We start from the raw sequence: 21,274 nt of genomic DNA, 5'->3' as shown, positions 1-21,274 counted from the left end.
TTGGATTCGGGTTTTCTTCTTCACTCAGCTACAGAGTTCATGCTCTGCCACTGTGTTGTCAGGGATGTGACCTCTTGATCACATCTCTGCTCACTTAGCCAGGAGTTGTGTAAACTCCTAGTCATTAAATAGTTGTACATCCTTTCACCTTTTATTTTGCCTTTAGCTACAGAAATGAGACTTGTATTTTTTTTTTAGTTACTCCTCCTTATCCCATTTTATTTCCTGTGACCTGACTTTGCACGGTTTAAGGACAGTATCATCAAGCTGAGTGTTCCTGTGGAAAACCAGCATTGTGGTATCCATCTCCCCACCATGTTCCGTGGTCAGTCTGCTCAGAGTATTCATTCCAGCTCAGAAGCAAGCTTTGTCTTCAAGTATTCTCGTAGTCCCACGTTGCTCAGAATTAGTGTTCCTGCACACCACTTCATAACACCAACCTGAGTCTTTGCATACTGCTGGTGCTCCTAAAGCTTTCCATCCAAACATCTTAGAAGCTTCTCAAAAGGAGCTAATTAAACTTTGCTGTGCCCCTGGAAATGAATTGAACAATGCAGTGAGCTCACCCTAGAGAAGAACAAAATCTGTTATCCACCTGACAGTGCTTAACTATACTTTGATACTAATTTTGTTTCCAATTCAAAGGATTTCTCCCCACATCTGGAAGTAATGTAGCCATTGCTTTAAAGCTTTTGACCGCTCTTTAAACCTCTTGCTAAGGGATATTCGAGTGGGCAGCCACTGAAGGAAAGAAAAAAAAAAAAAAAGGGAAAAACCTTGTCATATCAGCTTTCATATGAGACAGCAGACAGCTGCTTGGGATGCAGCTGGATTGTTCAGTGAGGCATTACGGGAACCTGGTGGATAACCCGCTCTCTGATTGCAGGTATTGTTTCTTCTGCAGCCTGGTAGGGAAATGTCAGAAGCACCTTCTGGATTTTTGACATGTAATGTAACTCTAGACAGGTATCAATAATTCAGTGAATGTCTCAGGCAGCCTGGTCTCAGAGATCAGTCCGGGGGTTGTTTGCAGCCCTCCCATTCGGTTGTGGCATTCGTGTGAGGCTGCAAATGAACTGCAGCTCCTCGTCTGTGTGGTGCTCCGTGACGAGGAAAGCAGAGTCCCTGTTTAAACATTGCAGACGTAATAACAAGCGAAACTAAGCTGATATTTTGATGCCCACGTGCCTGTTTCGAAATGAACAGTCATTTCACACTGATTCTGCCCTTGCTGGTGCTATTTCTGGTAACGTAATATGGGCTGTTAGCGTGTCCAGTGGGTGACTGTGTCACATCCGTGCTGCTGTAGTTCTGTGTTTCTTTAATAATAAATGGTTCTGACAGGGTTTAAAAAGCCTAATTGATGCATAGCGAATTTCGTGTTGTCACCTTCATTATATTGCTAAGTGCTTATTTTCCTGACCTCCGCTGTGCTTACTTCCAGGCTAATTGTAATGCTGTGAATTATTGATACGTCTTGGCAGAAAGTGCCTGCAATACGGGCTTCATATCATCTGCATCCATCACTGAAAGACCTTTAAAATGCTAGTTCCAATATTGCAATAGCCTCAGAAGATCAGTAGATGTTTATGGATTGCTTCCGCCACAGCCGACGTGCGGGGGAATGAATGCAGTGGGCATTGGATGTTTCTCGCCAGCTGGCGAGAGGAAATGAAGGGTCAGGGACGTGGGGGAGTGTTACAGGCTTCAGGAGGCCGGAGGACGCAGTGACATGCAGCCAACATAGCTCTGCTCCCTTGGGCAGGCTGCACTGGCCACCTTGAAGTGGCTTGTCACTTTGCTTTTCACATGAAAAAAGGGGATTAATGACTGTGCTCTTCAAAGTTGGAACCGGAATTAATTTTTACTAGAGATTTCATCCCGCTTTGATAAGAGGTTTTGCAATCGAAATGTTCTTCTCTGGTTCACTACTTTCAGCAATAAAAAGCTTTTTTTGTGTGTGCTTCAAAAGGAGAGGGATGTGAAGCAGGAGATTTTTAACTGGACTATTTCAACACTGGTTTTGCTTATTTCCTTGAACCTAACAGGGAGCTGCTTGCCAGCACTTTCACAGCTTGATTAATTCACTTGTCAGCTTCATAAAGTGGTAGGTTACTGGATCTGCCAGAACCTAAACTTAGCCTTGACTGCTGTGACTTGGCTAGAAACGGGTTGGGCTCAGCTTTTCAACAAAAAGAGGGGTAGTGGGAAAGAGGCTAGGGTCTGGGCAGATCTGTGGATCCTTTATCTGTAACGTTGCTAAGACACGAAGCCGTTCCTGTCTTTTCACACAGTTAAGTCTCATTCTGGCCTCTCATCTGTTGTTGTGACACTCTTCTGGCATCCATCCGTGATGCCGTCAGGCAGCGTGACAACTCCTGTATCCTGGAGGGTCAGAGCAGCCTCCCCACCTCTTGCTTTTGTTTTTGTGCTCCTTTACAATCTATCCTTGAGCTGCAGATTTTCATTGGCTTTTGAAGACCTTCTTCCACCTTCAGTTGGCCCACATGCTTTCTTATTGCTTGTTTGCTGAATTTCTTACAATTTTGCACTCTCTTCCTGAAGTTCTCTTGACGTTTGGAGGGAGCTGCTCGCCGAGCTCACAGTTCTCAGATCTGCTTCAGATTCTTTTCCCACGAAGCCTACAAAAACATTCATGCTGTTCAAGCTGGAGTGGTGCAGAGGTCAGGTTTCCTGCACTCCCTTTTAATATGTAGTTATCTGTTATTGTTTTTTGTTGTTTTTTTGTGTTTTTTTTTTTCCCCTTGGGCTTCAAGCTGTTCATGTGAGAAGATATCCAGCGGTGAGGATCTCGTGGAGAGGACAGAAAGGCACTCTGAAAGTTTCACAAGGGGGTGCTCAGAGCTGAGAGCAGTGCCAGAAGAGGACAATCGATAGAGCCCAAGAGAAGAACTTTTTTTTTTTTTGTTGGCTTTGACAGATCAGAGAGGTTGAGATGAGAGTGCTATATTCTGTTTTCAGCCACGAGCAGGCCATTGAGGATTTGAGTAAGAGCAGCACAATCTCTGGGTCACTTCTCTGGTCAGGGTGCCAGCAGAGGGTTTGTAGTCTTTATTCTTTGGAAAAAAAAAAAAAATCATTTCCTGAATATTGAATGAAAGTGTCATTTTCTACCCTGGTACATTTGGAATGCACTGAAAAGCCCACTTTTACCCCAGCAATCTGCCCACTGGGATATGCAGGGAGGTGAAGTTCTTCCTGCTGCCTGGGCCTCCTCGGGGTGGTCCAGGCCTTTGTCTGCCACACACATAGCCGACTTCCTTCTGCTTTGCAAGAAATCGGCATGCTTATCTACACTTGTGTCTCACAAGGCTTTTTTCCATCAGAAGAGGAATGAACAGCTGTTTTGGATGCTGGTGATGAGGATTTAGAGGCTTGTTTTTTTCTAGCTCAGCACAGGGCGCTCTTAATGCTCTTCACAGAGGGCCTTCAGCTGAGACAGCTCTGCGTATCTCACTGCCTACACATTTACTTACTGCCCTTCATGCTTCAGCAGCCCAGGCATACCCAGGCATCCAAAAGGTGATTGGAGACCTGATCCTTGTGCCCATATGGTCAGTCTTGCCACATCTCCCTCCTCTGCCAGGATGACAGTGTTGTGTCTCGTCTGGCCAAGGCTCCCATCTTGTGTTCACCAGCACATGTCCTTGCCACCAGGACTCCTGAAGGGCTGGGATGAGTTGTTTGGGTTTGGTTTGGTTTATGTGTTGGCAGTGATCTGCCAGACAGGCATGTAATTGGGAAGCAGAAAAGCAGAGGGGATTTATGGCCAGATCAGAGCAGGCCCAGTGACCCATCAGGCCTGGATTGTCAGCCTCAGCTTTGTCTTCCCCTCAAATTGCATGACTGTCACTCTGGCTCTCAACACATATGCAGAGAAACCGTTCTTTGCTCAGCTTTTAATTAAGTTTGCAAAGGGCGTAGAGCACTTAACCTCAGTTTGTCAGAATATAAGCTGGTGACTTCTCAGCAACTTGATCCTGTCAGCTTAAGTTTCCTACACGGAAGATATGCTGGCACAAGTTCAGCTGATAAAGGGAGCTCCAGGCAGCTAATAATCAATCTGCTTTTCATGAAGCAAAAATGAAATAGTTTCCCAAAAGAGCCCTGCAGAGCAGTAGCAGCATGCGGCATCTGCTCGGTCCTGTGCTGTTTTTCTCCATGTGTTACTGAAATCTTTAACCATTGGAAATCAGGTCTCTCTCTTGCCCTTTGGGATAAATAAAACATCTTAGAAATGCATCCATGACTTGGATACTGCTGTGTCAGACTGTGTCACAGGCTGTGTCTCGAGTGGCTTTATTTTTGCAGGTCTGAAAATGTAATGGCACATAAGGGCGCTCTACCAGGTCTGAGGATTGTGGGTTGCTTAATTTGCCTGATTATGACTGGCTATAAAATCTGCCTTTGAAATTTGACTCTATCAAAGGCTCTAGGTGTTGTAAAGTCTGTTTTTATCCGTGTTTTATGTTCTCTGGTTATACGTGAGCATTTGCAGTGGTGCGTTTGTAAGGTTCCTAGCATTTTAATCCTGCAGCAATCTTCTGCACTGAAACGATTGGTCTGCAAAATGTGCTCAGGTTTTCCTTCCCCAGAAATCAGAACAAAGGGAAAGGACTTTTCTGGAAAGGAAAACAGGAATGTTGGAAGATTTTCTGTACCTTTCTTTCAAATATTACAGTGTCCTCAGGCTGGTGCTAAACTAACGTTGTGGTGGAAGGTTCAACTGGGATGAAGGGATTTGATGTGGCCGTTCTTGAGGAAATAAGAAGTGTTCCCGTTGTTACAGTGGTTTGATCTGCTCATAGCAGCCACGTAAGCCTGCTGCATTTCACTGGTCCCTCCTGGAAGAGCTGAGGGTAACACAGAGCTTAGCAGCCAGCAGATTAGCAGTCAGAGCAGCAAGCAGGGTTTGTGGGAGCAGCTGCGTGGAAAAAAAAAATTGACTCACTTGACTGCTGCCACATTTATCCTTTTTGTGTGAGATATTTGAGCTTGTTTAGTCTGTGCAAGAAGCCTTTAGGAGATGGTGATACGGGTTGGGTGGAAACTGGAGCCTTTTTGTGGGGAAAGCTGTGCTAAAAGCCCTTCTGGGGGGGGCTGGCAAAGAACAGCAGTACTGCAAGGGCTGCAGAAATGGCTCTTTGTCAATGCTTAGTCTCACTGATCACCAAAATAAGGTGGAAATGAGGAGGGGAGAGGGGAGATGGAAACAGAGAGGGGTCGGCTCATGCTGCATTCCACTACTCACCTTTTTTTTTTCTTTTTTTTTTCTGGATGATTCCTACTTTCCTGTTTTCAGGCAGGAACAGCAGGTGTTTCCTAAGCACGTAATGGATCCATGGAGCAGCAGGCAGCAAGGCTTAGGGTTGGCAGAAACACAAGGGAAAGCAGAGGGCAAAGGGCTTCCTTGTTGGGAAGCCATCGGTTATAGCTGAGGTGTGAGCAGGAGGAGTTCTGCCAGCAGGAGACCAGGCTCTGGGCGATGCACCTTCCGCTTACAATCTGACAGCGAGGTATAAACCATGCAGCTGCCACTGAGGTGGTGGTGAAAGGGGACCTGTTTGGTTTTTTTTCTTTATTTTTTTTCTTTTTTTCATTAAACAGATTCCCATAAACCATTTAAAGGGAGGAAAAAAACACGACAAGCTGTAGATAGGGGCGGGGGAAAGTCAGCTTTACAATCCAATTTAGGAGAGAAAATTTGATAGATGGCTCTGTTTGTATTTAATTTCAATGAAATGTTGATTTTGATAAGGACAACTGATATTTATAGAAGGTATTTATAATGGTGGGTTAGGATATGTTCAGGCTGTAACTACAAAACAGATCTGAAAGCACTTCACATTATACTTGCCAGGCTAAAACCGTTTTCAAAACAAGCTTTTGTTTTACAGGTCAGGGTATTGTGTGCTTTTTAAGACTAAGAAAGCAGATCAGGATTAAATAATATCTTAACTTTATAGACTGCTTAACTAAATAATTTTGTAGCTGGGACTTAAAATGAACCTGCTTTTTCTTTTCCTTCTGTTGTTTTTTTTTTTTTTCCTTACTGTATATCGAAAGGATCAGTTGTCTGATCAGAGTTGTTTTTGTCATAGCAGAAAAATTAACCAGTCATAGTGCTTCAAAACCTGGAGGCTTTACTAGAGCAAATCTACAAAGTTAGGTAACTGGTGATTTGGATTTTACAAACAGTATCTGTCAGATGATCTAGTTTGAATTAAATATATTGTGCTCTGGTTTGCAAACTTAAATATACTGCTACTTGGAAATCCACAAACAGTTTCGTTGCTGTCCATGTTTTTGCCTATCTCCTCAGTAACAACATGTTTTTAAGGAGCAGGACGGTCAAAAGCAAGGTTAGATATTGTGTCCAACCAGGACTTTCCAGGAATTTGCTGTATTACGCCCCAAAATGGCAAGAGAACAAAAGCTTCATAAGGAAATGCCATGATGCCAGAAGGTTACTTATGCTCTCTGTGCCGATGGGCAGTGGGCAGGCTGACAGAAGATCCTTCCTGGAAGGTGTCTGCTGTTCCTCCGAAATAAGACTATGGTAAAGGAGAAAGAACACAGGACTATTGAGTTAAGTTGGGCAGCACACTGGGGACAACAGCTTTAATGCAACAAGCAACACAGGAGAGTAGCTGAGCTGTTATTTCTAACTTCCCATCAGAGAAAAAAAAATGTTGCATGTTGGCATGTATTGCTTAGGACTTTCAGGTTTAGCTTGTTAAGGATTTTTAAGATGACACGGCATTGCTCCTCTCCCTTCTGTACTGACAGAGTACCTGGAAGCCACGATGAGTCCAGCACCAGCCTGCTTGGCATTTCTACGCTGCCTGCTCTGAACCCGTGCTCCAGCCAGAGCACCTACTGCATGTCTGGGGGTCCCAGGCTCCTTGCTGAGGTCCCCGATGGCAGAACAATGTGTGTCAGCTCCCTCGGAGGGTACCACAACAGCCAGGCACACAGACAGCAGAGAGCAGCATTCCCTCTTATCTGTGAGCTCCTGGCAACAATCCTGAACCGCTTTGGTTTCAACAGATCTGTTATTTTGTTCTGGATTGTAATCAAAACCTTTTTTTAACCGGAGAAAATGCCAGCCAGCCAAAGCAAGTCCTGATTTCTATTTTCAGCTCTTGCTAAAAACCTCTGCCTGTTCATGTGTGAAAGCTGCACCCAAAGTCTGCATAGTGCCAAACGCATCGCAGTGAAAAGACTCGAAAATGGGAATGTTGATATTTTCCTCTCTGAGCTGTCGCAAGGCTTTGTTAATCATTTCACAGTGCTGTGAGGGATAGGGCTTGTGTGGTTTCTATCTCAGTAAAGAGTGCATCAGACACTGACAGTCCTAGTGCCATTCATATTTATATTCAGTAATGATTCAGGCACTTGAAAAATCATGCTCAAATTACATGTTCTATAGCTCTAATTTCCTGTTGCTAACAAGGAAATGATTTGCAATTTCTTGTTTGTCCTCCTCTGTGCCACAGTCGGGAAGCATTGCTCAGTCACCATGCTGAATAGCACAAGTAAAGCTGCCTTTTTGTTTTGTCACATTTCTAAATCTTCTGGCTTTCTCATTTCTCTTTAAAAAATATTTCTGTGAATCTTAACATTTATTTTTATGTACACAAGTATAGGATTGGAAGCAGATAACCCTCTAGGAGATTCAATTAACTTAGGGCCAATCTGTATTTATTTTGGTAGTATCATAAGATTATCATAAGATTAGCTTATGATGTCTGAGAACTATGTTACATTCCTATTTTTCCTCCAATATCTCCCAGAAACCTTTAACCAGTAAATATCCACTCTGTTTCTTAGCATTGTTTATATCAAATGTTTAAATTCTAGCTTTACCTGTCTCATTTATACTCTTTCTCTTCCCCTATCTTCCTTTTGCTTGAGGTGAGGCTTTTTGTTCTTTACCAGCATTATTTCATTCTGATTTCTTTGGAAAAAATACGTTGGGTGTGATATGGTAGGAGTAGAAGTAGGATAGAAAGCCTCCTTGTAGATAGGCAGTGGGCAGAATAATGAAAGGCTGAATGAGATGAAGTATGCTTTACAAAGATCCAAAAGCAGGTTGGGATATTTTCTCAGAACCCATTTAGGCTGTCGCTTTAGTGTCTGAGCATATCAGTTTTAGTGGATTTATCTTCCCAGTCCCTTGCAGTGAGGTAGGAATGCTGATATTTCGTTTTGATGAATAGAGAAGGGAACATTTACGTGCAGGGCTTGTCGCAGAGATGCAAACTGGTTCCAGATCGTGTGGCCCAGGCTCCTTCCAGCCTCCGTAGATAGAAACGGAGCTGAACCTCTAACAGAGGAGAAACTTAGTGCTGAGAGGGAGAAATGGGGGAAGAAACAAGCAAATGGGCTGCTAGTGAAAACAGAGACCTATTGCTTATCTCGTGAGGATGTTGCTGAGTAATTCACGCACGGTTGTTATTCATTTGAGGGTTTCTTTCAATATCATGCCTTAGGCTGTGCAGTGCAGCAGTTTTAGGGTTACCACATGGTCTGGTGGTTCCTGGTGGGCCTGGAGGGAAGAGGTGAACAACTGGGGTCAGTGACAGTCATGTTTCTGCCATCAGAAACCCAGTGCCCCTCACGTTCATCTGTTCTGCAGGTGAGCATTTTGAGGTCTGTTTCTAGAACAGTAAAAGAGTTGAAGCAACCCTAAGGCTTTGTTCACCTCCTGAACCTATGCAAATAGACCATCGTGCCTGTTCAGTCTGCATGCTCAAGAAGCTGGTCTCTGTAGTGCATGAGTATGCACAAACAGGAGTGTTAAGATGATGTTGTTAAACTTTCTCCCTCTCCTGTCTTAAAACAGCTTGTCAAGGGGCTGCAGCAGGAGCTGAACCGACTCTACACACTTTTCTGCTCTCGGAATCCAGAATTTGAGGAGAAAGGAGGGAAAGTCTCGATCGTGTCCCACTCGCTGGGCTGTGTCATCACCTATGACATTATGACTGGCTGGAACCCCGTCAGGCTTTACGAGCAGTTGCTGCAGAAGGAGGAGGAGGAGCTCGAGGAGAGTTGGATGAGTTATGAGGAGCAACGTTTACTTGAAGAACTTTACCTAACCAAACAACGGTAATGCATCCCCTTCTGATTATGAAAGGGAAAAAAAACACATCCCTAGATGATGTCCTTTGGGTGTTTCCAGAACCCAACATGGCTGTTATCTTTTGTGGCTGCTGTTCCTCTGGTGATGCTGAATGGCAGTGGTAAGAGCTAAACACAGGACTAAGCAGTCAGAGGTAGCTGGTACTGCTAATAAGAGCTCTGAACCCACATCCTAAGGGCTGTACCAAAACCAAACAAGTAGCTGCTGCTTACTGCCTGCAGGCACTGGGAGCTGCTCCTAGCCAGGAGGGAAAGGAGAAGGTCAGACCGTTAGCCCTCAAGAGACTGGAGAAACACAGCAAAGTAGCTCGCAGGTGGACAGTGAGCTGAAATACTCAGAACCTGAGTAGTGAAATTTCTAAGTTTCTGGAGAAAATGAGAAGTTTTCTCCAAGGCTCAGCTTGGAAATTGAGCTGCACCAGCTGGATTACAGATGCTGTGATTACTGTGATTGGGCTTATGGGATTACTGCTCTGCTGCGGATCATTTACCAATTTCTGCCTGCTGCCATTTGGAAATGTTAATGCAGTTCTGCATGCAAAGCAGCACTGCCCATTGTGGCAGATTGGATCTTGGTTTTGGTGCCTTACAAGCATTGGTAGGGATTCTCAGTATTAGGGGACATTGTAGGTCCCTTCCCCATTCTAACCTGGATTTCAAGGTGCTATGAGGCCCTTGTAAATAGAGAATCTAATAATAGGAGCTTGAACTTCAGTCTTTCAGTGGGAAGGCGAGGATAAATTACGGTCATGGTTCTTTTTGTGCCTTCTAGAAACCTATCTTAGTACTGGTGGCACTTGGGAAGCATTAATACAGCATCAGATCTCTTGCAGTGCTTGAAATCAGTATGTGTGTAATTAGAGATTGGTACAGAACATCTCTTAACAGCTGCAAGGCTGGATAAAGTGCAACCTTTCTGAGAGAAGGGAAGTAAGAGACCAAATAATCTTGCCTAGTGGTAAAGCTAGCTTTCAGGCATATTACTGGCATGTAAGTAGTGAAAAATTACCATTTTCACACTTACACTCCAGCTCCTTAGGCGTTCACTGAAGTGTTTCAGGTTTCATCCATGGTAATTCAAGTACCATTTCACACAGGCACTTCTGCAATAGATAGAGTGGCTCTCCTGTTCATGAACCACCTTAGTGTCATGCAGTCTTAAATGCTACAGGATGCCAGTTTTATATTTGCTTTCTTCTGAATTCCTAGTGTTGTAAGGTTGTCAAGTATGTAGTGGATTTCTGGAAATACTTATACCTGAGTAGGGTATGTGACAGCATGTATAAATATTCTACATTTTAGAATAACATGAGTTAATTTATTGGAACCCTTCGAAAGGAGTTCACAACAGTCGAGCATTCCACATACCTTCTTTTTTAAGACACGTTCGTTAAAGCATAGTAACTTTTTTGAGAGTACCACTTTTCAGAAAGCTTTAGCTCCAGACTTGTTTCTCCCTCATCAGGATGACAGAGGTTAAGCTTAACATTTTTGTTTGTAAAATGCTTTAGGAGAACTTGAAGAGATTGGTTTTTTCCTCCACTGAAGAGGGCATAATGCTCTACCTATATAGGAGGCATTTTGTATTGTAGCTGCTCTTTATTATTATTATTATTGAATTTATGCTGACTAGAAGAACAAGTAAATGACCTTTTTTCATGATAGTTGAAAATGTGGGATGCTGTCCTACAGATACTCCACCGAAATATAGAGCTCCATAATGCTTGAGCCATGGGGTTTTCTGTGGCTCTGGTTAAAGGAAGCAAACAAATAAAACCCAGCTGATTTGGGTGCAAAACCACCAAGGAAGCAGGACGTGAGACACCTGCTCTTTAGGAAGGCAGATAGCCAAGTTCTTGGGGTGATGAACAAGGAAACTGTCATGTCTTGATTGATTCCTCCTGTTGTCAGAGAAACGGGATTTCACAAACATTGATCTTAATCAACTGGACTGCCTCAAAGGAAAAAAAAAAAATCAGCAGGCATCATCAGTTTTGTTCCTAGCAAACAAAACTCTTGGATCCTCCAGGAATGCCTGCTTGGATCAGAGAAGTTAATGCTATATTTTATTTTATTTTATTTTATTTTATTTTATTTTATTTTATTTTATTTTATTTTATTTTATTTTATTTTATTTTATTTTATTTTATTTTTTGTATCTCAGAAAGATCTCCTTATTTTCTAGGTTGAGAGAGATTGAGGAGAGGTTACAAGGCTTAAAGGCATCCACCATATCGAAAACACCTGTCTTAAAATTTAAGGTATGTATGTCTAGGTGTTTACTAAATGTTCTGCTTGCAGTAAAAGTGCACTTGAGTTATTCTGCCTTTTTTTTTTTTCCATGTCCATAGACATAATGTTGGTAGAAGAGTTTGAATGTGTATGGATGTGTGTAAACGTGTTACTATATTCATATTATGTTTTATTACAAATATATATGATTATATGTAAATACATAAGCTACTGTATAGATTGTTACATTACACACACGCACAACTGTGTGGGAAGGTAAAAGCCATTTGGCAAACTACATCAATCACGTATCTTAAAAATTTTCACTTCTATTTTGTCAACTAATCCATTTTCTTTGGGGACTCCTTCTACCATGTCACACCTCTGAGGAAATCTGATGGAATTTCCTCCAGCAGTGGATTTTCCTTCCAAATTACTCTGGTCTGACAGTTAGGACAAGTTACTTTCAGTCTCATTAATTGCTTCCTAATAGATTGCTTCCTAATCGGCTCTGTAAATTGCTAGGATTTATGTTACATTTCCTAGCTTCTTCGTGGTATCTGCAACACTTTATATTTGCTCTACTATATCCTAAAATATTAAATGATAAAAATGTGACATGATAGATGGGAAGAAAATAGATCATTGCTCTTAACTTGCCATTTTTCTTTCCTTCTGAGTTCAGAAGCACTTCCAGAAGCCAAGGTCAATCCTGAGCCATGAAAAAGAGGAAACTAACCATAATTCAATTTGTCATAGCCTTCTCATTTTTTATCACCGCTTAAAAACACATGTTGTGCCATTATCTCTGCCATCAAAGAAGCTGGAGCCAGACTGATACTCCTTTAGCTCTGTGCAAAGATGACTCTTCACTCAGCTCTGCTTAAACTGAAGATTTCTTTGAACAGATGCTTTTTAGAGGAAGCAGCAAGGGAGGGGAAAAGAAAAGTAGAAGGAGAGGACTGTATCAAACCAAATTGCTGCTAGGTATTTTTCCAACACTGTGCATCCTTTTTCTTACCCTGATTAAAAGAAAAACGTTTGACTTCTTTATGCTAGTGCTCCTAGTGTAAAGTAGTGTTTTACTCTGGTGACTCCCATTGCTTGAGTACTGCGCTGGAGACAGACCTCAAGGGGAGGTGAGGAGACCTCCAGGGGAAGAAGGAGGCTTTCTGTGAATCTGATGGCAAGAGACCTCTGCCAAGGAAGGTTTTCTACAGGATGACATTGAAAAATTGTTGGTCATGAGCAAGCCAGTCCAGCTATCTGAGGGTGACTAGCTTGTTGAAAGAGAAGGAACTGCTTTGGAGGTACTGACTAGTAAGCACCTTGGCTCTTTCATGCCAGGCCAGAGCTCTAGGTGGTCATGAGTTACTACTATTCAGTGCAAATGCTTGATCCACAAATTACTTTGGTCTGTGCCATGCAGGCAGCTGGACTCTGTGGTCCCTGATCTCCTTAGGCTGTATTGCACAACCAAATGGGTACATACAGTTGTAATGAAAAAGATTAGCCAGAAAATGAAAACGTGGTGTGATAGATACCTCTTTATGACTCTATGGTTCATGAAAATAACAGTGTTGTGAGGTGATATTCAATCACAATATAGAAGGGGAGAGCAGGATGTGCCTCAGTTGCTCCCTAGTACTGGGGAATGGAAATTAATTTAAGTCTGGACTTGTTAATGTGCTGGCCCAAAGTGCTTCGTGATTCCTTAGCACTTCTAATTCACCTATGGTTACAGAAGCTCTTCCAGGAGAAGCTTCAGCTTGTACTTCACCCTGTGGTTTCTATATAGCTTCATTTAACAGTGATGTCAATATTGACAAAAACAACAAATTTATGTAGGATACTAGTGTTCTACCACATGTACAAGAACTATGAGTGTTTAATAGGATGCTGATGGGCAACCTTATCGGAGAGGAGGAAGACTTTAAACTGAATACAGAAATGTGCCAGAGTAGTTCCACGCACAACTGTCCAGTTAAATTCCCCATGTAATACTGATGGATACTCTCTGTTCTTTGTGTTAAAACTGCAGAACGTTTCTGGGCAAAGGAATGGGTAGAGGCTGCTGGAGAGGTCTGTATTTCCTCTCTGTGGGAGGAAATTTGGGATCCTCCAGGCTAAAAGGCAGAACATAAATGTAAACTGTAATTGCTTTCTGTCTCTTCTGTTTTAACTTCACCACTGAACATGTTCATCTATCCCCCACACTCATTTATGCACAAAGGAGCTGCGCTGTCTTACTTCTGTTGTCTCATTCAGCTATTTTATTTTTCTCTTCATTCTGAAAAAACGTCAGTCTTAAGTTGAATGGATGACTATTTGGCTCAGCTTCTGCTTAACGTAAAAATTAATTAATTATGACTTCTGCTTATGAATCATAGCCGGCAGAAAAGTGCTATCCCGAAAGGTCATGTTCTTAAAAATTGCTTCTCTGCTCTTAAACATTTACAGTGAAGTATATGTGAAGTGCCTCACTCCTGCTTCATGGAGAAACATCAAAATTAATAGATGCTTTCTGGGAAGATTTTAGTCCTCTGTTCCCAGCAGGTTTCATCAAATCCTAGTCTTCTCTTCAGCCACTTTGCAGCAGTGCTAAGAGTCTAATGGCTGCAATTTAAAGGACTTTATTTTTGGAAGACTCACTGTCGATTTTTAGTGTGTGCTGCTTTGGTATTGATCCGTTGCCACCCCTTAAAGTACCCTCCGTTTGGTACTTTTGTCTTTGTAAACATTTCCAGAGGAAATGAGAGAGCTGGAAGATCACGTTGAAAGGCTTGCACATGTAAGAAAATACGTAGGAAAGAACACTGTGGTCCAAGAAAATGTCATCTGTCTGTGGGTGCTGTTAATCTTCTGTTTACCAGAAGAAACAATGGAATAAAAGCAATGTACCTTGTAACCATTGCAAATATTTACCTTTTGAGATTCTCACCTAGTCTGTACTTGCCTAAGGTGAATTCATTAAAACATCTTTAAACTATCTCCAAGCAAGCGTTAAGGTGGCGGTCACTTTCTGATTTCTTTCTGAAGCAGAAAGACCATAATTGTGTACTCCCAATGTGGTATACAGGCGTATCAGATGGCCAGGGTTAGAAGTTAGTTACTCAGTTTAAAGGATTACACAGTGAATGTCTGTTCCTATTGTATTTAAAGATGAGAAAGCTTTTTGTCCAAACTGCAAGAATGTAAGGCTCTTTGTAAAGTTTAATTAAAAGAAAGAAGAGCTGCTTTGAACTAGGCCAGAGTAATAACACAGATGACAGCGAGCAGTGCTTTGCAGCATATGACATTGAATAGCTTTACTGAAGACCTAGATTATTTTTTTTTCTATTGAATTGGGACTTGTGCTTTCTTCTGGATGGAAGAGGTGGAGTACCAGTGCCAAGTAAGAGGAGGAAGAATGTTTTGTTCAGGGCTGGAATCTGATAGATGAAACAGACCATTATTTCCACACCCTCGCTCCATGTGCTGACATACAGTGAAGGCGTGTGGGAATCCAGACATTCTCCACGTGCACTTAGCAGGAATTAAGTCATTTCTCTCGCCAGTTCAGCAGCAGTGCATTGATAGTTGCTTGGTTGCAGTGCCTTGCAAATTGGCACTACAATTGGGAAAGTTCCAGTGAAGTTCTGATAATGGTAAAATTAATCTCTCATATAAGAAGATATTCTAAAAGCTAAAGTATCTTTGACTTCTGAAAATACTTTTGACTACAGAGTTTTACATTTGATGTTTCTAGGAGACGATGTCTGAGGATTGGTAATGGGATACGAAGCCATTCACCTCTGGGTCACTGTTGAATCCCGGCCCAGGTTGGTAGTGACCAAAAGTCGTTACCACTGATGCATGTTCAGTGACCTGTGTCAGATGGGTTAGTGATTGCAGTCCGGATTCACTCAGCTTGCTAAAGGCAGTCCTTTTGGAGCAAAGTCACGGTAGCTTTGGACAACAGGAGTAGCCTGCAGGGTAGCTTGGTGTGCTGTACCTAGGTAGTGGTTCCTAACACGTGATGTGGTGGCACTTTTGACAAGCACCATCCTGTTCACTGAACACCAGATATTTTTAAGAGGATGTACCAGCCTGTATATGTGTGCGTGACTACCATGAGAATCCTGTGTGTTGTCTTTAATCCTCAGTTTAGTTTGCATTTCTACTTCCTTGATGGTGTACGTAGCAAAATGTGTCCTGGCATACTTGGCGAGGGTGAGACTGAGGGGCTGTGGTAGACTTTGCAAAGAGAAATCAGACTTCAGTCTTGTGAAACTCATCACATTTCCTCAGTGTCTTCCAAATTCTTCTCACCTTACCCCTTCCAGTGTTAGTAGACTCATTTCAGTTCAATTATCCAACTTGTTATTCAGTTTTTTGAACTATGCAGCACCACAACATGTAATAATTCTCTTCTGACAGCAAAGGGAAATGGGAAACTTAACCTGTTATGTCACACTATGTTATAGTGCTCTTCCCTGTTTTGAGTTACTAATACTATACAAGTCTCTTGGTTATGAAACAGAGAAATCAAATCCAGCCATGTTAGAAAGCATTACTTCCCTTATTAACGTAGATGAAATCTCTCCTTAGGTTGAGAATTTCTTCTGTATGGGATCTCCATTAGCAGTGTTTTTGGCATTGCGTGGCATCCGTCCAGGAAACAGCGGTAGTCAAGATCATATTCTGCCCAGAACAATTTGTAACCGCTTACTAAATATTTTTCATCCAACAGATCCAGTGGTGAGTTGTAATTGCAGTTGCAAGCTTTTGCCTTGAGTGTTTTTAAGCATCAGCTGTGTGATAATATGTGATCTTCAAAGCATGTGAATCAACGCAAGTGTGTTACAGCACAGGACTATGTCTTAACAATTATTGTATAACTGTTGAATATTTTCTACAAATAATTGCCTTAAATATCATATACTTTGCTTCTCTTTTCATATTAGTAACGGTAAGATGTGAGAATACTCAACTTTTTTTGCAAAGACATGAAATTTCTCACTGTAGTTCCAACTTTTATATAACTTACTGACTTCTGTTAAACGTCATGTGTCCAAAGAGACTACTGCTGTTAAAAGAAACGCACACAAGCAGTTCACAAGATACTGCAGAAAATCAAAGACGTTATTCAAGGACCCCTTGGGAAAACAAACAGATTGTTAGAGGGTGGGATAGGACTTGGGAAGGAAGTGTTGGTATAGCTTTGCCCTGTCCTTAAGCTCTTCCATAGGCAGACAGTATTCACTGCTATCAAAGGCAGGATGTTGGGCTTCTGATCTGTATTGCCTCAGCAACTTCTTTGATGGAAGTCTGATTTGGGAGTTTCATGCTTACTGTAGAATAGTAATTTGGGGGTGCTTTTGGTTTTAAACTCTACCTGAAGCCGGGTATCTTTTGACTCCAAACATGCTGGTTCTTGCTCATCTGATCATCTTCAGCTCTAGCAACTCCAAAAACAGAATTTTCCTGGGACACCTAGGATGATTGGTCAGGCTACAGTCAGCAAATAGTAACTTTACTTAATTCTGGGATAAATAAATGCAGAACCCTTTTCTATAGCTAAGTAAACATGAAAAATAAACAAAGAATCAATAGAAAGTGACTTTTTAATAGACATACAAATGCCCTTCCAGTTCACGGTTTGTGCAGGGATCAGTGAAGACTTATCAAACAAAATGTTCACATAGTTGGTTTTCCACTCTGTTTCACTGTGCAGAATCAGTTTAACTTGTGTGAAGTGTAGTCTTTCCAAGCATAATGATAAACATCTGTTAATAGCAGTTTTTGTGTCAGTAAGAGGAATGGGTAGCAAAGCTGTTGCAGAAAAATATGCAAATGTGTGTGTATAAGCAACTGGGCAGCTAATGTATCTCCCAGGCAGTGAAAATAATTGAACCAGAGTATAATGCCATTACTTTGTCATTTTCTAGGCTTTACTTGTTACAGATATTTTGGATTTGAGGTTGGAGAAGACTCTGTATGGGAATTTTTCTTAAGTATTTTCTCTCAGTATTTTCTGAATTATTCTTGCAGGCCTATAGGTTAGAGCCTTTAATTCTGAAACACTACAGCAACATTTCACCTGTCCAGATCCACTGGTACAACACTGCAAACCCTCTACCTTATGAGCATATGAAGCCAAGTTTTCTCAACCCAACAAAAGAACCTACCTCAGTAACTGACGGCGAAAGTGCTTCAACTGTACCAAGCCCAACTACTTCACCAGTCATGGTTCGACGCCACTACGGGGAGTCTATAACAAACATAGGCAAAGCCAGTATATTGGGTAATTGCTTTTTATGTCCTTTTTTTATATAGCATCTTCTTGTATAGCTTCACTGCTCTGTGGTGTGGTGTTTAAGGTGCAACTGTCAGCAAGCTATTGCTGGCTATTTTTAGTGTTTGTTCTGTGTAGGTGTATTGCTTGTTTTAATCCAAACTAACATTTACTTTGAAGTAAAGATAGTTTACATAATACACTGGAGTCAAGTCTTGAAGGGAGAGGATGTGGGTCAGGGAGTTTATGCTATTGCCGCCTTATTGTTGTCTGGCTTATTGAGGTAACATCCTGGGGGTTTAATAGTTTCCACTGTACTTCATGGAAAAATGTTTTAAAGCTTGTTTTGTGACTACATGTTCTGCCATTGACAAATAGGAGAAAAATCACTCCATATAAAGTATTACAGTTCTATTTAATTCATCATTTTACTGAGGGAAATTCAGGCTGCTTAGTTAGGAAGTCTGTCCCCTTCTGGCTTTCTGACTCAAAATAAGCTCTGATTTAGTTCAGATTAAATTCACTTTCACTGGAGCTTATATTTGAGCATGCACTTGTAGTTTTTGTTGACTCAAGGACTTCCTTTAGCTCTCTATGTGATATTTGGAAGAAGGTTAATGTGACCTAGCACAAGGAATCTTTCCAATCTAATAAATAGAGTGTATAAGAGCAGTTTAGTCCTCAAGTAAAAATACACAGTGTTCCAAAGCAGTGTTCTCTCACAGTACACTGCTTTTTGCTGTTTTACCATAGTAACTTTAATGTCTTGTCCATAAGGTGGCAGCAAAGTCAGGAGAAAACAACACAGATTTGTTCTTAACTTTTGTACCCTTCTTCCTGAGCAACCAAAATAGTAAGGGTGATATGGCATTTCTAAATCTCCGTAAGGCTTATGTCAACATAAGAACCCTTAACGAAAGGAGTGTCTTAAATGTCCCGATGGGATCCTTATGTTCAGAAAGTACTAGCGCTGTTATAAAACGTTTTTGTCTTAGTCCTCAACTTTTTATGAAAGAGGAATTACAACACATCCTTTGAAAGTTCAAAAGTGTTATTTTGTATTTTTGTTCCCTTAACTACAGTTTCCAAATTATAGCTTTTGCTTCTACACTAGATTAGTCTCATGGTAAGCAGCGTACGCTTAAGTCAGATAAGCCGTTCCCACCCTAGAAAAGCATGAATAGTGTTTTCCATCATTCAGCTCTAATTGATGGGTGCTACAGTGACTTTAATTTGCAGTTTGATTTAGCTGCTCTTCTGCTTGTGTTTGTGTTTTTTTTTTCTCTCCGTGCTGAATGCAGGAGCTGCGAGCATTGGGAAGGGCCTCGGAGGGATGCTTTTTTCAAGATTTGGTCGTTCTAGTACAACACAGCCGCCTGAGGCCGGGAAAGATGGAGGAGAGGGGGACGACAAGAGGGCCACTACTGTTGGAACGCCGCCTTTCTCACAAAGCAGCTCAGGCTTTCTCGAACCCACATGTTAGTGACTAGTCCCCCTTACATCCCCTGTGGGAACAAGGCCTCCAGTGGGCCGAGCGTGTGTGTTGGGGGGGGTGGGGTTGGAAATACCATAACGTATGCCTCTGTTTAGTTTTGTTGGTTTGCTCTAAAATGATAAAAAATTGAGTCTGTTCTTTTTGAATCTTAGACAGTGAAGACAGTGATGTGCCTTTGTTGCGAAGAAGTTTAATGATTTCTTGGCTGTATGAGGCAAAGTGTCACCAGCAGGTCAGGAGGGGCGATCCTTGCCCCATCCTCAGCACTGGGGAGGCCACACCTGGAGTGCTGAGTCCAGTTCTGGGCCCCCCAGTACCAGAGAGACCCGGGCATGATGGGGAGAGCCCAACATTGGGCCCCCAAGGTGCTGAGGGGCCTGGAGCACCTCCCTGTGAGGAGAGGCTGAGGCACAGGCTGCCCAGAGCTTGGGGGGCTCCTTGGGGACATCTCCAGCAGCTGCCTGGCCATGGGGCTGAGCACCCTGCTCGGGGGGGCCCTGCTGGGGCTGGGGTTGCACCAGATGAACCCTGTCAGCCTCAGCCGTGCTGTGATTCTGTGAAGGCTGTCCAAGGACTGACTTTGTTCTCCCCGTTATCTTTTTTTCCTCTTGAAAGAGGTTTATGTACTTGTGTCTGTTGTGTATACACACACATATATGTGTGTATGAGTTCCAGCTGATGAGATCTGTACGTCAGTAGTTTCTAGACTGTCACTGGGGAAAGCAAAACAATTCCTGCAGAGAATCCCACTTTCCACGTACTATGAAATGGATTTTATTTAAACTTGCCCATATATTTGCAATTCTGAAGCAATCCATATTCAAAGGCATTTATCACTGGAAACAGAGGCTGTCCTTGTCCTAGCCTGAACCACCCGGAACATAGCGAGCAATTTTTAACAGATGCATTTTTTTAAAAAAAAATATAGGTACTTCCTTTACAGACACTCATCCTTGAGAAGTTTAAAAATAAAATCATTACAAGGCGGGGCTTTTTGCAATCTAAGCAGTCACAAGCATTAGCACTGTTGTATCTTGTGATAGCGTTCACATGATACACTGCAGCCTGTTGATCGCTGCTACTTTCAACAGATAACCTTCCTGAGTCAGTATCGAGGACAGAGGCTTTGTTTTAAGGAAACTAACTAACTTAAGGAAATCAGACCAACGTGACAGCGAGTGTTGTGGAGCTGCTGATGAGCTCCTTTTGGTGGGTTGCACTTCAGGGCCTTCTGCACGGTCCCTGCATCCCTCTCTGCTGCAGCCCCATCCCTGCTCCATAGAAGGAGAACGTGGAGCAGAGGCCAGCGAGGCTGCAAGCAGAATGATGCAATCCACGGCCAAAGTGTTCATTTCTGAGGGAACAGCCGCACGGTTTGCAGTGGGTTTTGGCTTCCTCCCAAGCTTCTGTAACGGAGACGGAGTTGGTCGGGGTGTTTTTTTTTCTGCAGAGAGACTGATTTTGAACACACGCATCTTAGTGGAAATGACTGTGGTTGTCTCCTGGTATGCAAAGACTCCGACTCCCTCTCCTTGCTGCGTTTTGGAAGGCAGTGAAATGCTGCTGTAAAAATATGAAGGCCTGTCATTCCCTGATGCTGCTGTGCCATGACTGCGGAGGCAGCGCTTGTGTGATGCTCCATTTATGCGGTCTTGGAGCCAAGAATTAAAATTCCTTGAAATTGGCTTTGATAAATAGCTACATTTTTTACTCAATATGGGGTTTTGGCTTTTGTAGCTAAGCAGGCTTTTAGTTTTGTCCTTTTCATTCTATTGCTCCTTGTAGAGATTTTCTAACCACTGAAGTGCCTTCACAATAGGTTAGCCATTGGCCCAGTTAAACACGCAGTGAAAATTACTTTGAATGTGTTATTAATCAAAGCAGCCATTGAAATGAAAGGATAACTGCTGAAATGTATTTGGAATAATCTGGAAATTAAAAGGGCTAGTGCAATGTAGGAACTGCTCGTTTTCAGAAAGGACATGGAGTATTGCGTGTAGTCTCCCTGTATAGCTGCTAGAGATGCAGAAAATTTGTGTATTGCTGAAAGTTCTGAGCCGTACCCATTCTGACAGTTTCCCAAGGGGGTCCCAACATTTCCTGGA

At 42.3% G+C, this 21,274-nt stretch overlaps 1 protein-coding gene across 3 annotated transcripts in view; it reads left to right on the top strand.

Moving 5' to 3' along the window:
* The window catches only part of DDHD1 (DDHD domain containing 1), a 65,859-nt gene that overhangs the window by 42,905 nt on the left and 1,680 nt on the right, over nucleotides 1-21,274 (top strand). For 2 of the 3 annotated variants that reach the window (XM_032188302.1, XM_032188301.1), the window contains 5 exons: nucleotides 8,870-9,132; nucleotides 11,351-11,426; nucleotides 15,988-16,137; nucleotides 17,431-17,683; nucleotides 18,976-19,152. In XM_032188302.1, the coding sequence (XP_032044193.1) occupies nucleotides 8,870-9,132; nucleotides 11,351-11,426; nucleotides 15,988-16,137; nucleotides 17,431-17,683; nucleotides 18,976-19,152 (919 nt within the window). The remainder of the gene's footprint in view (nucleotides 1-8,869; nucleotides 9,133-11,350; nucleotides 11,427-15,987; nucleotides 16,138-17,430; nucleotides 17,684-18,975; nucleotides 19,153-21,274) is intronic. The other variant, XM_032188303.1, reaches the window with a different exon arrangement.

This window comes from Aythya fuligula, chromosome 5 (assembly GCF_009819795.1).
Source record: "Aythya fuligula isolate bAytFul2 chromosome 5, bAytFul2.pri, whole genome shotgun sequence".
NCBI lineage: Eukaryota > Metazoa > Chordata > Aves > Anseriformes > Anatidae > Aythya > Aythya fuligula.
This window is presented reverse-complemented; position numbering and strand designations above follow the sequence as displayed.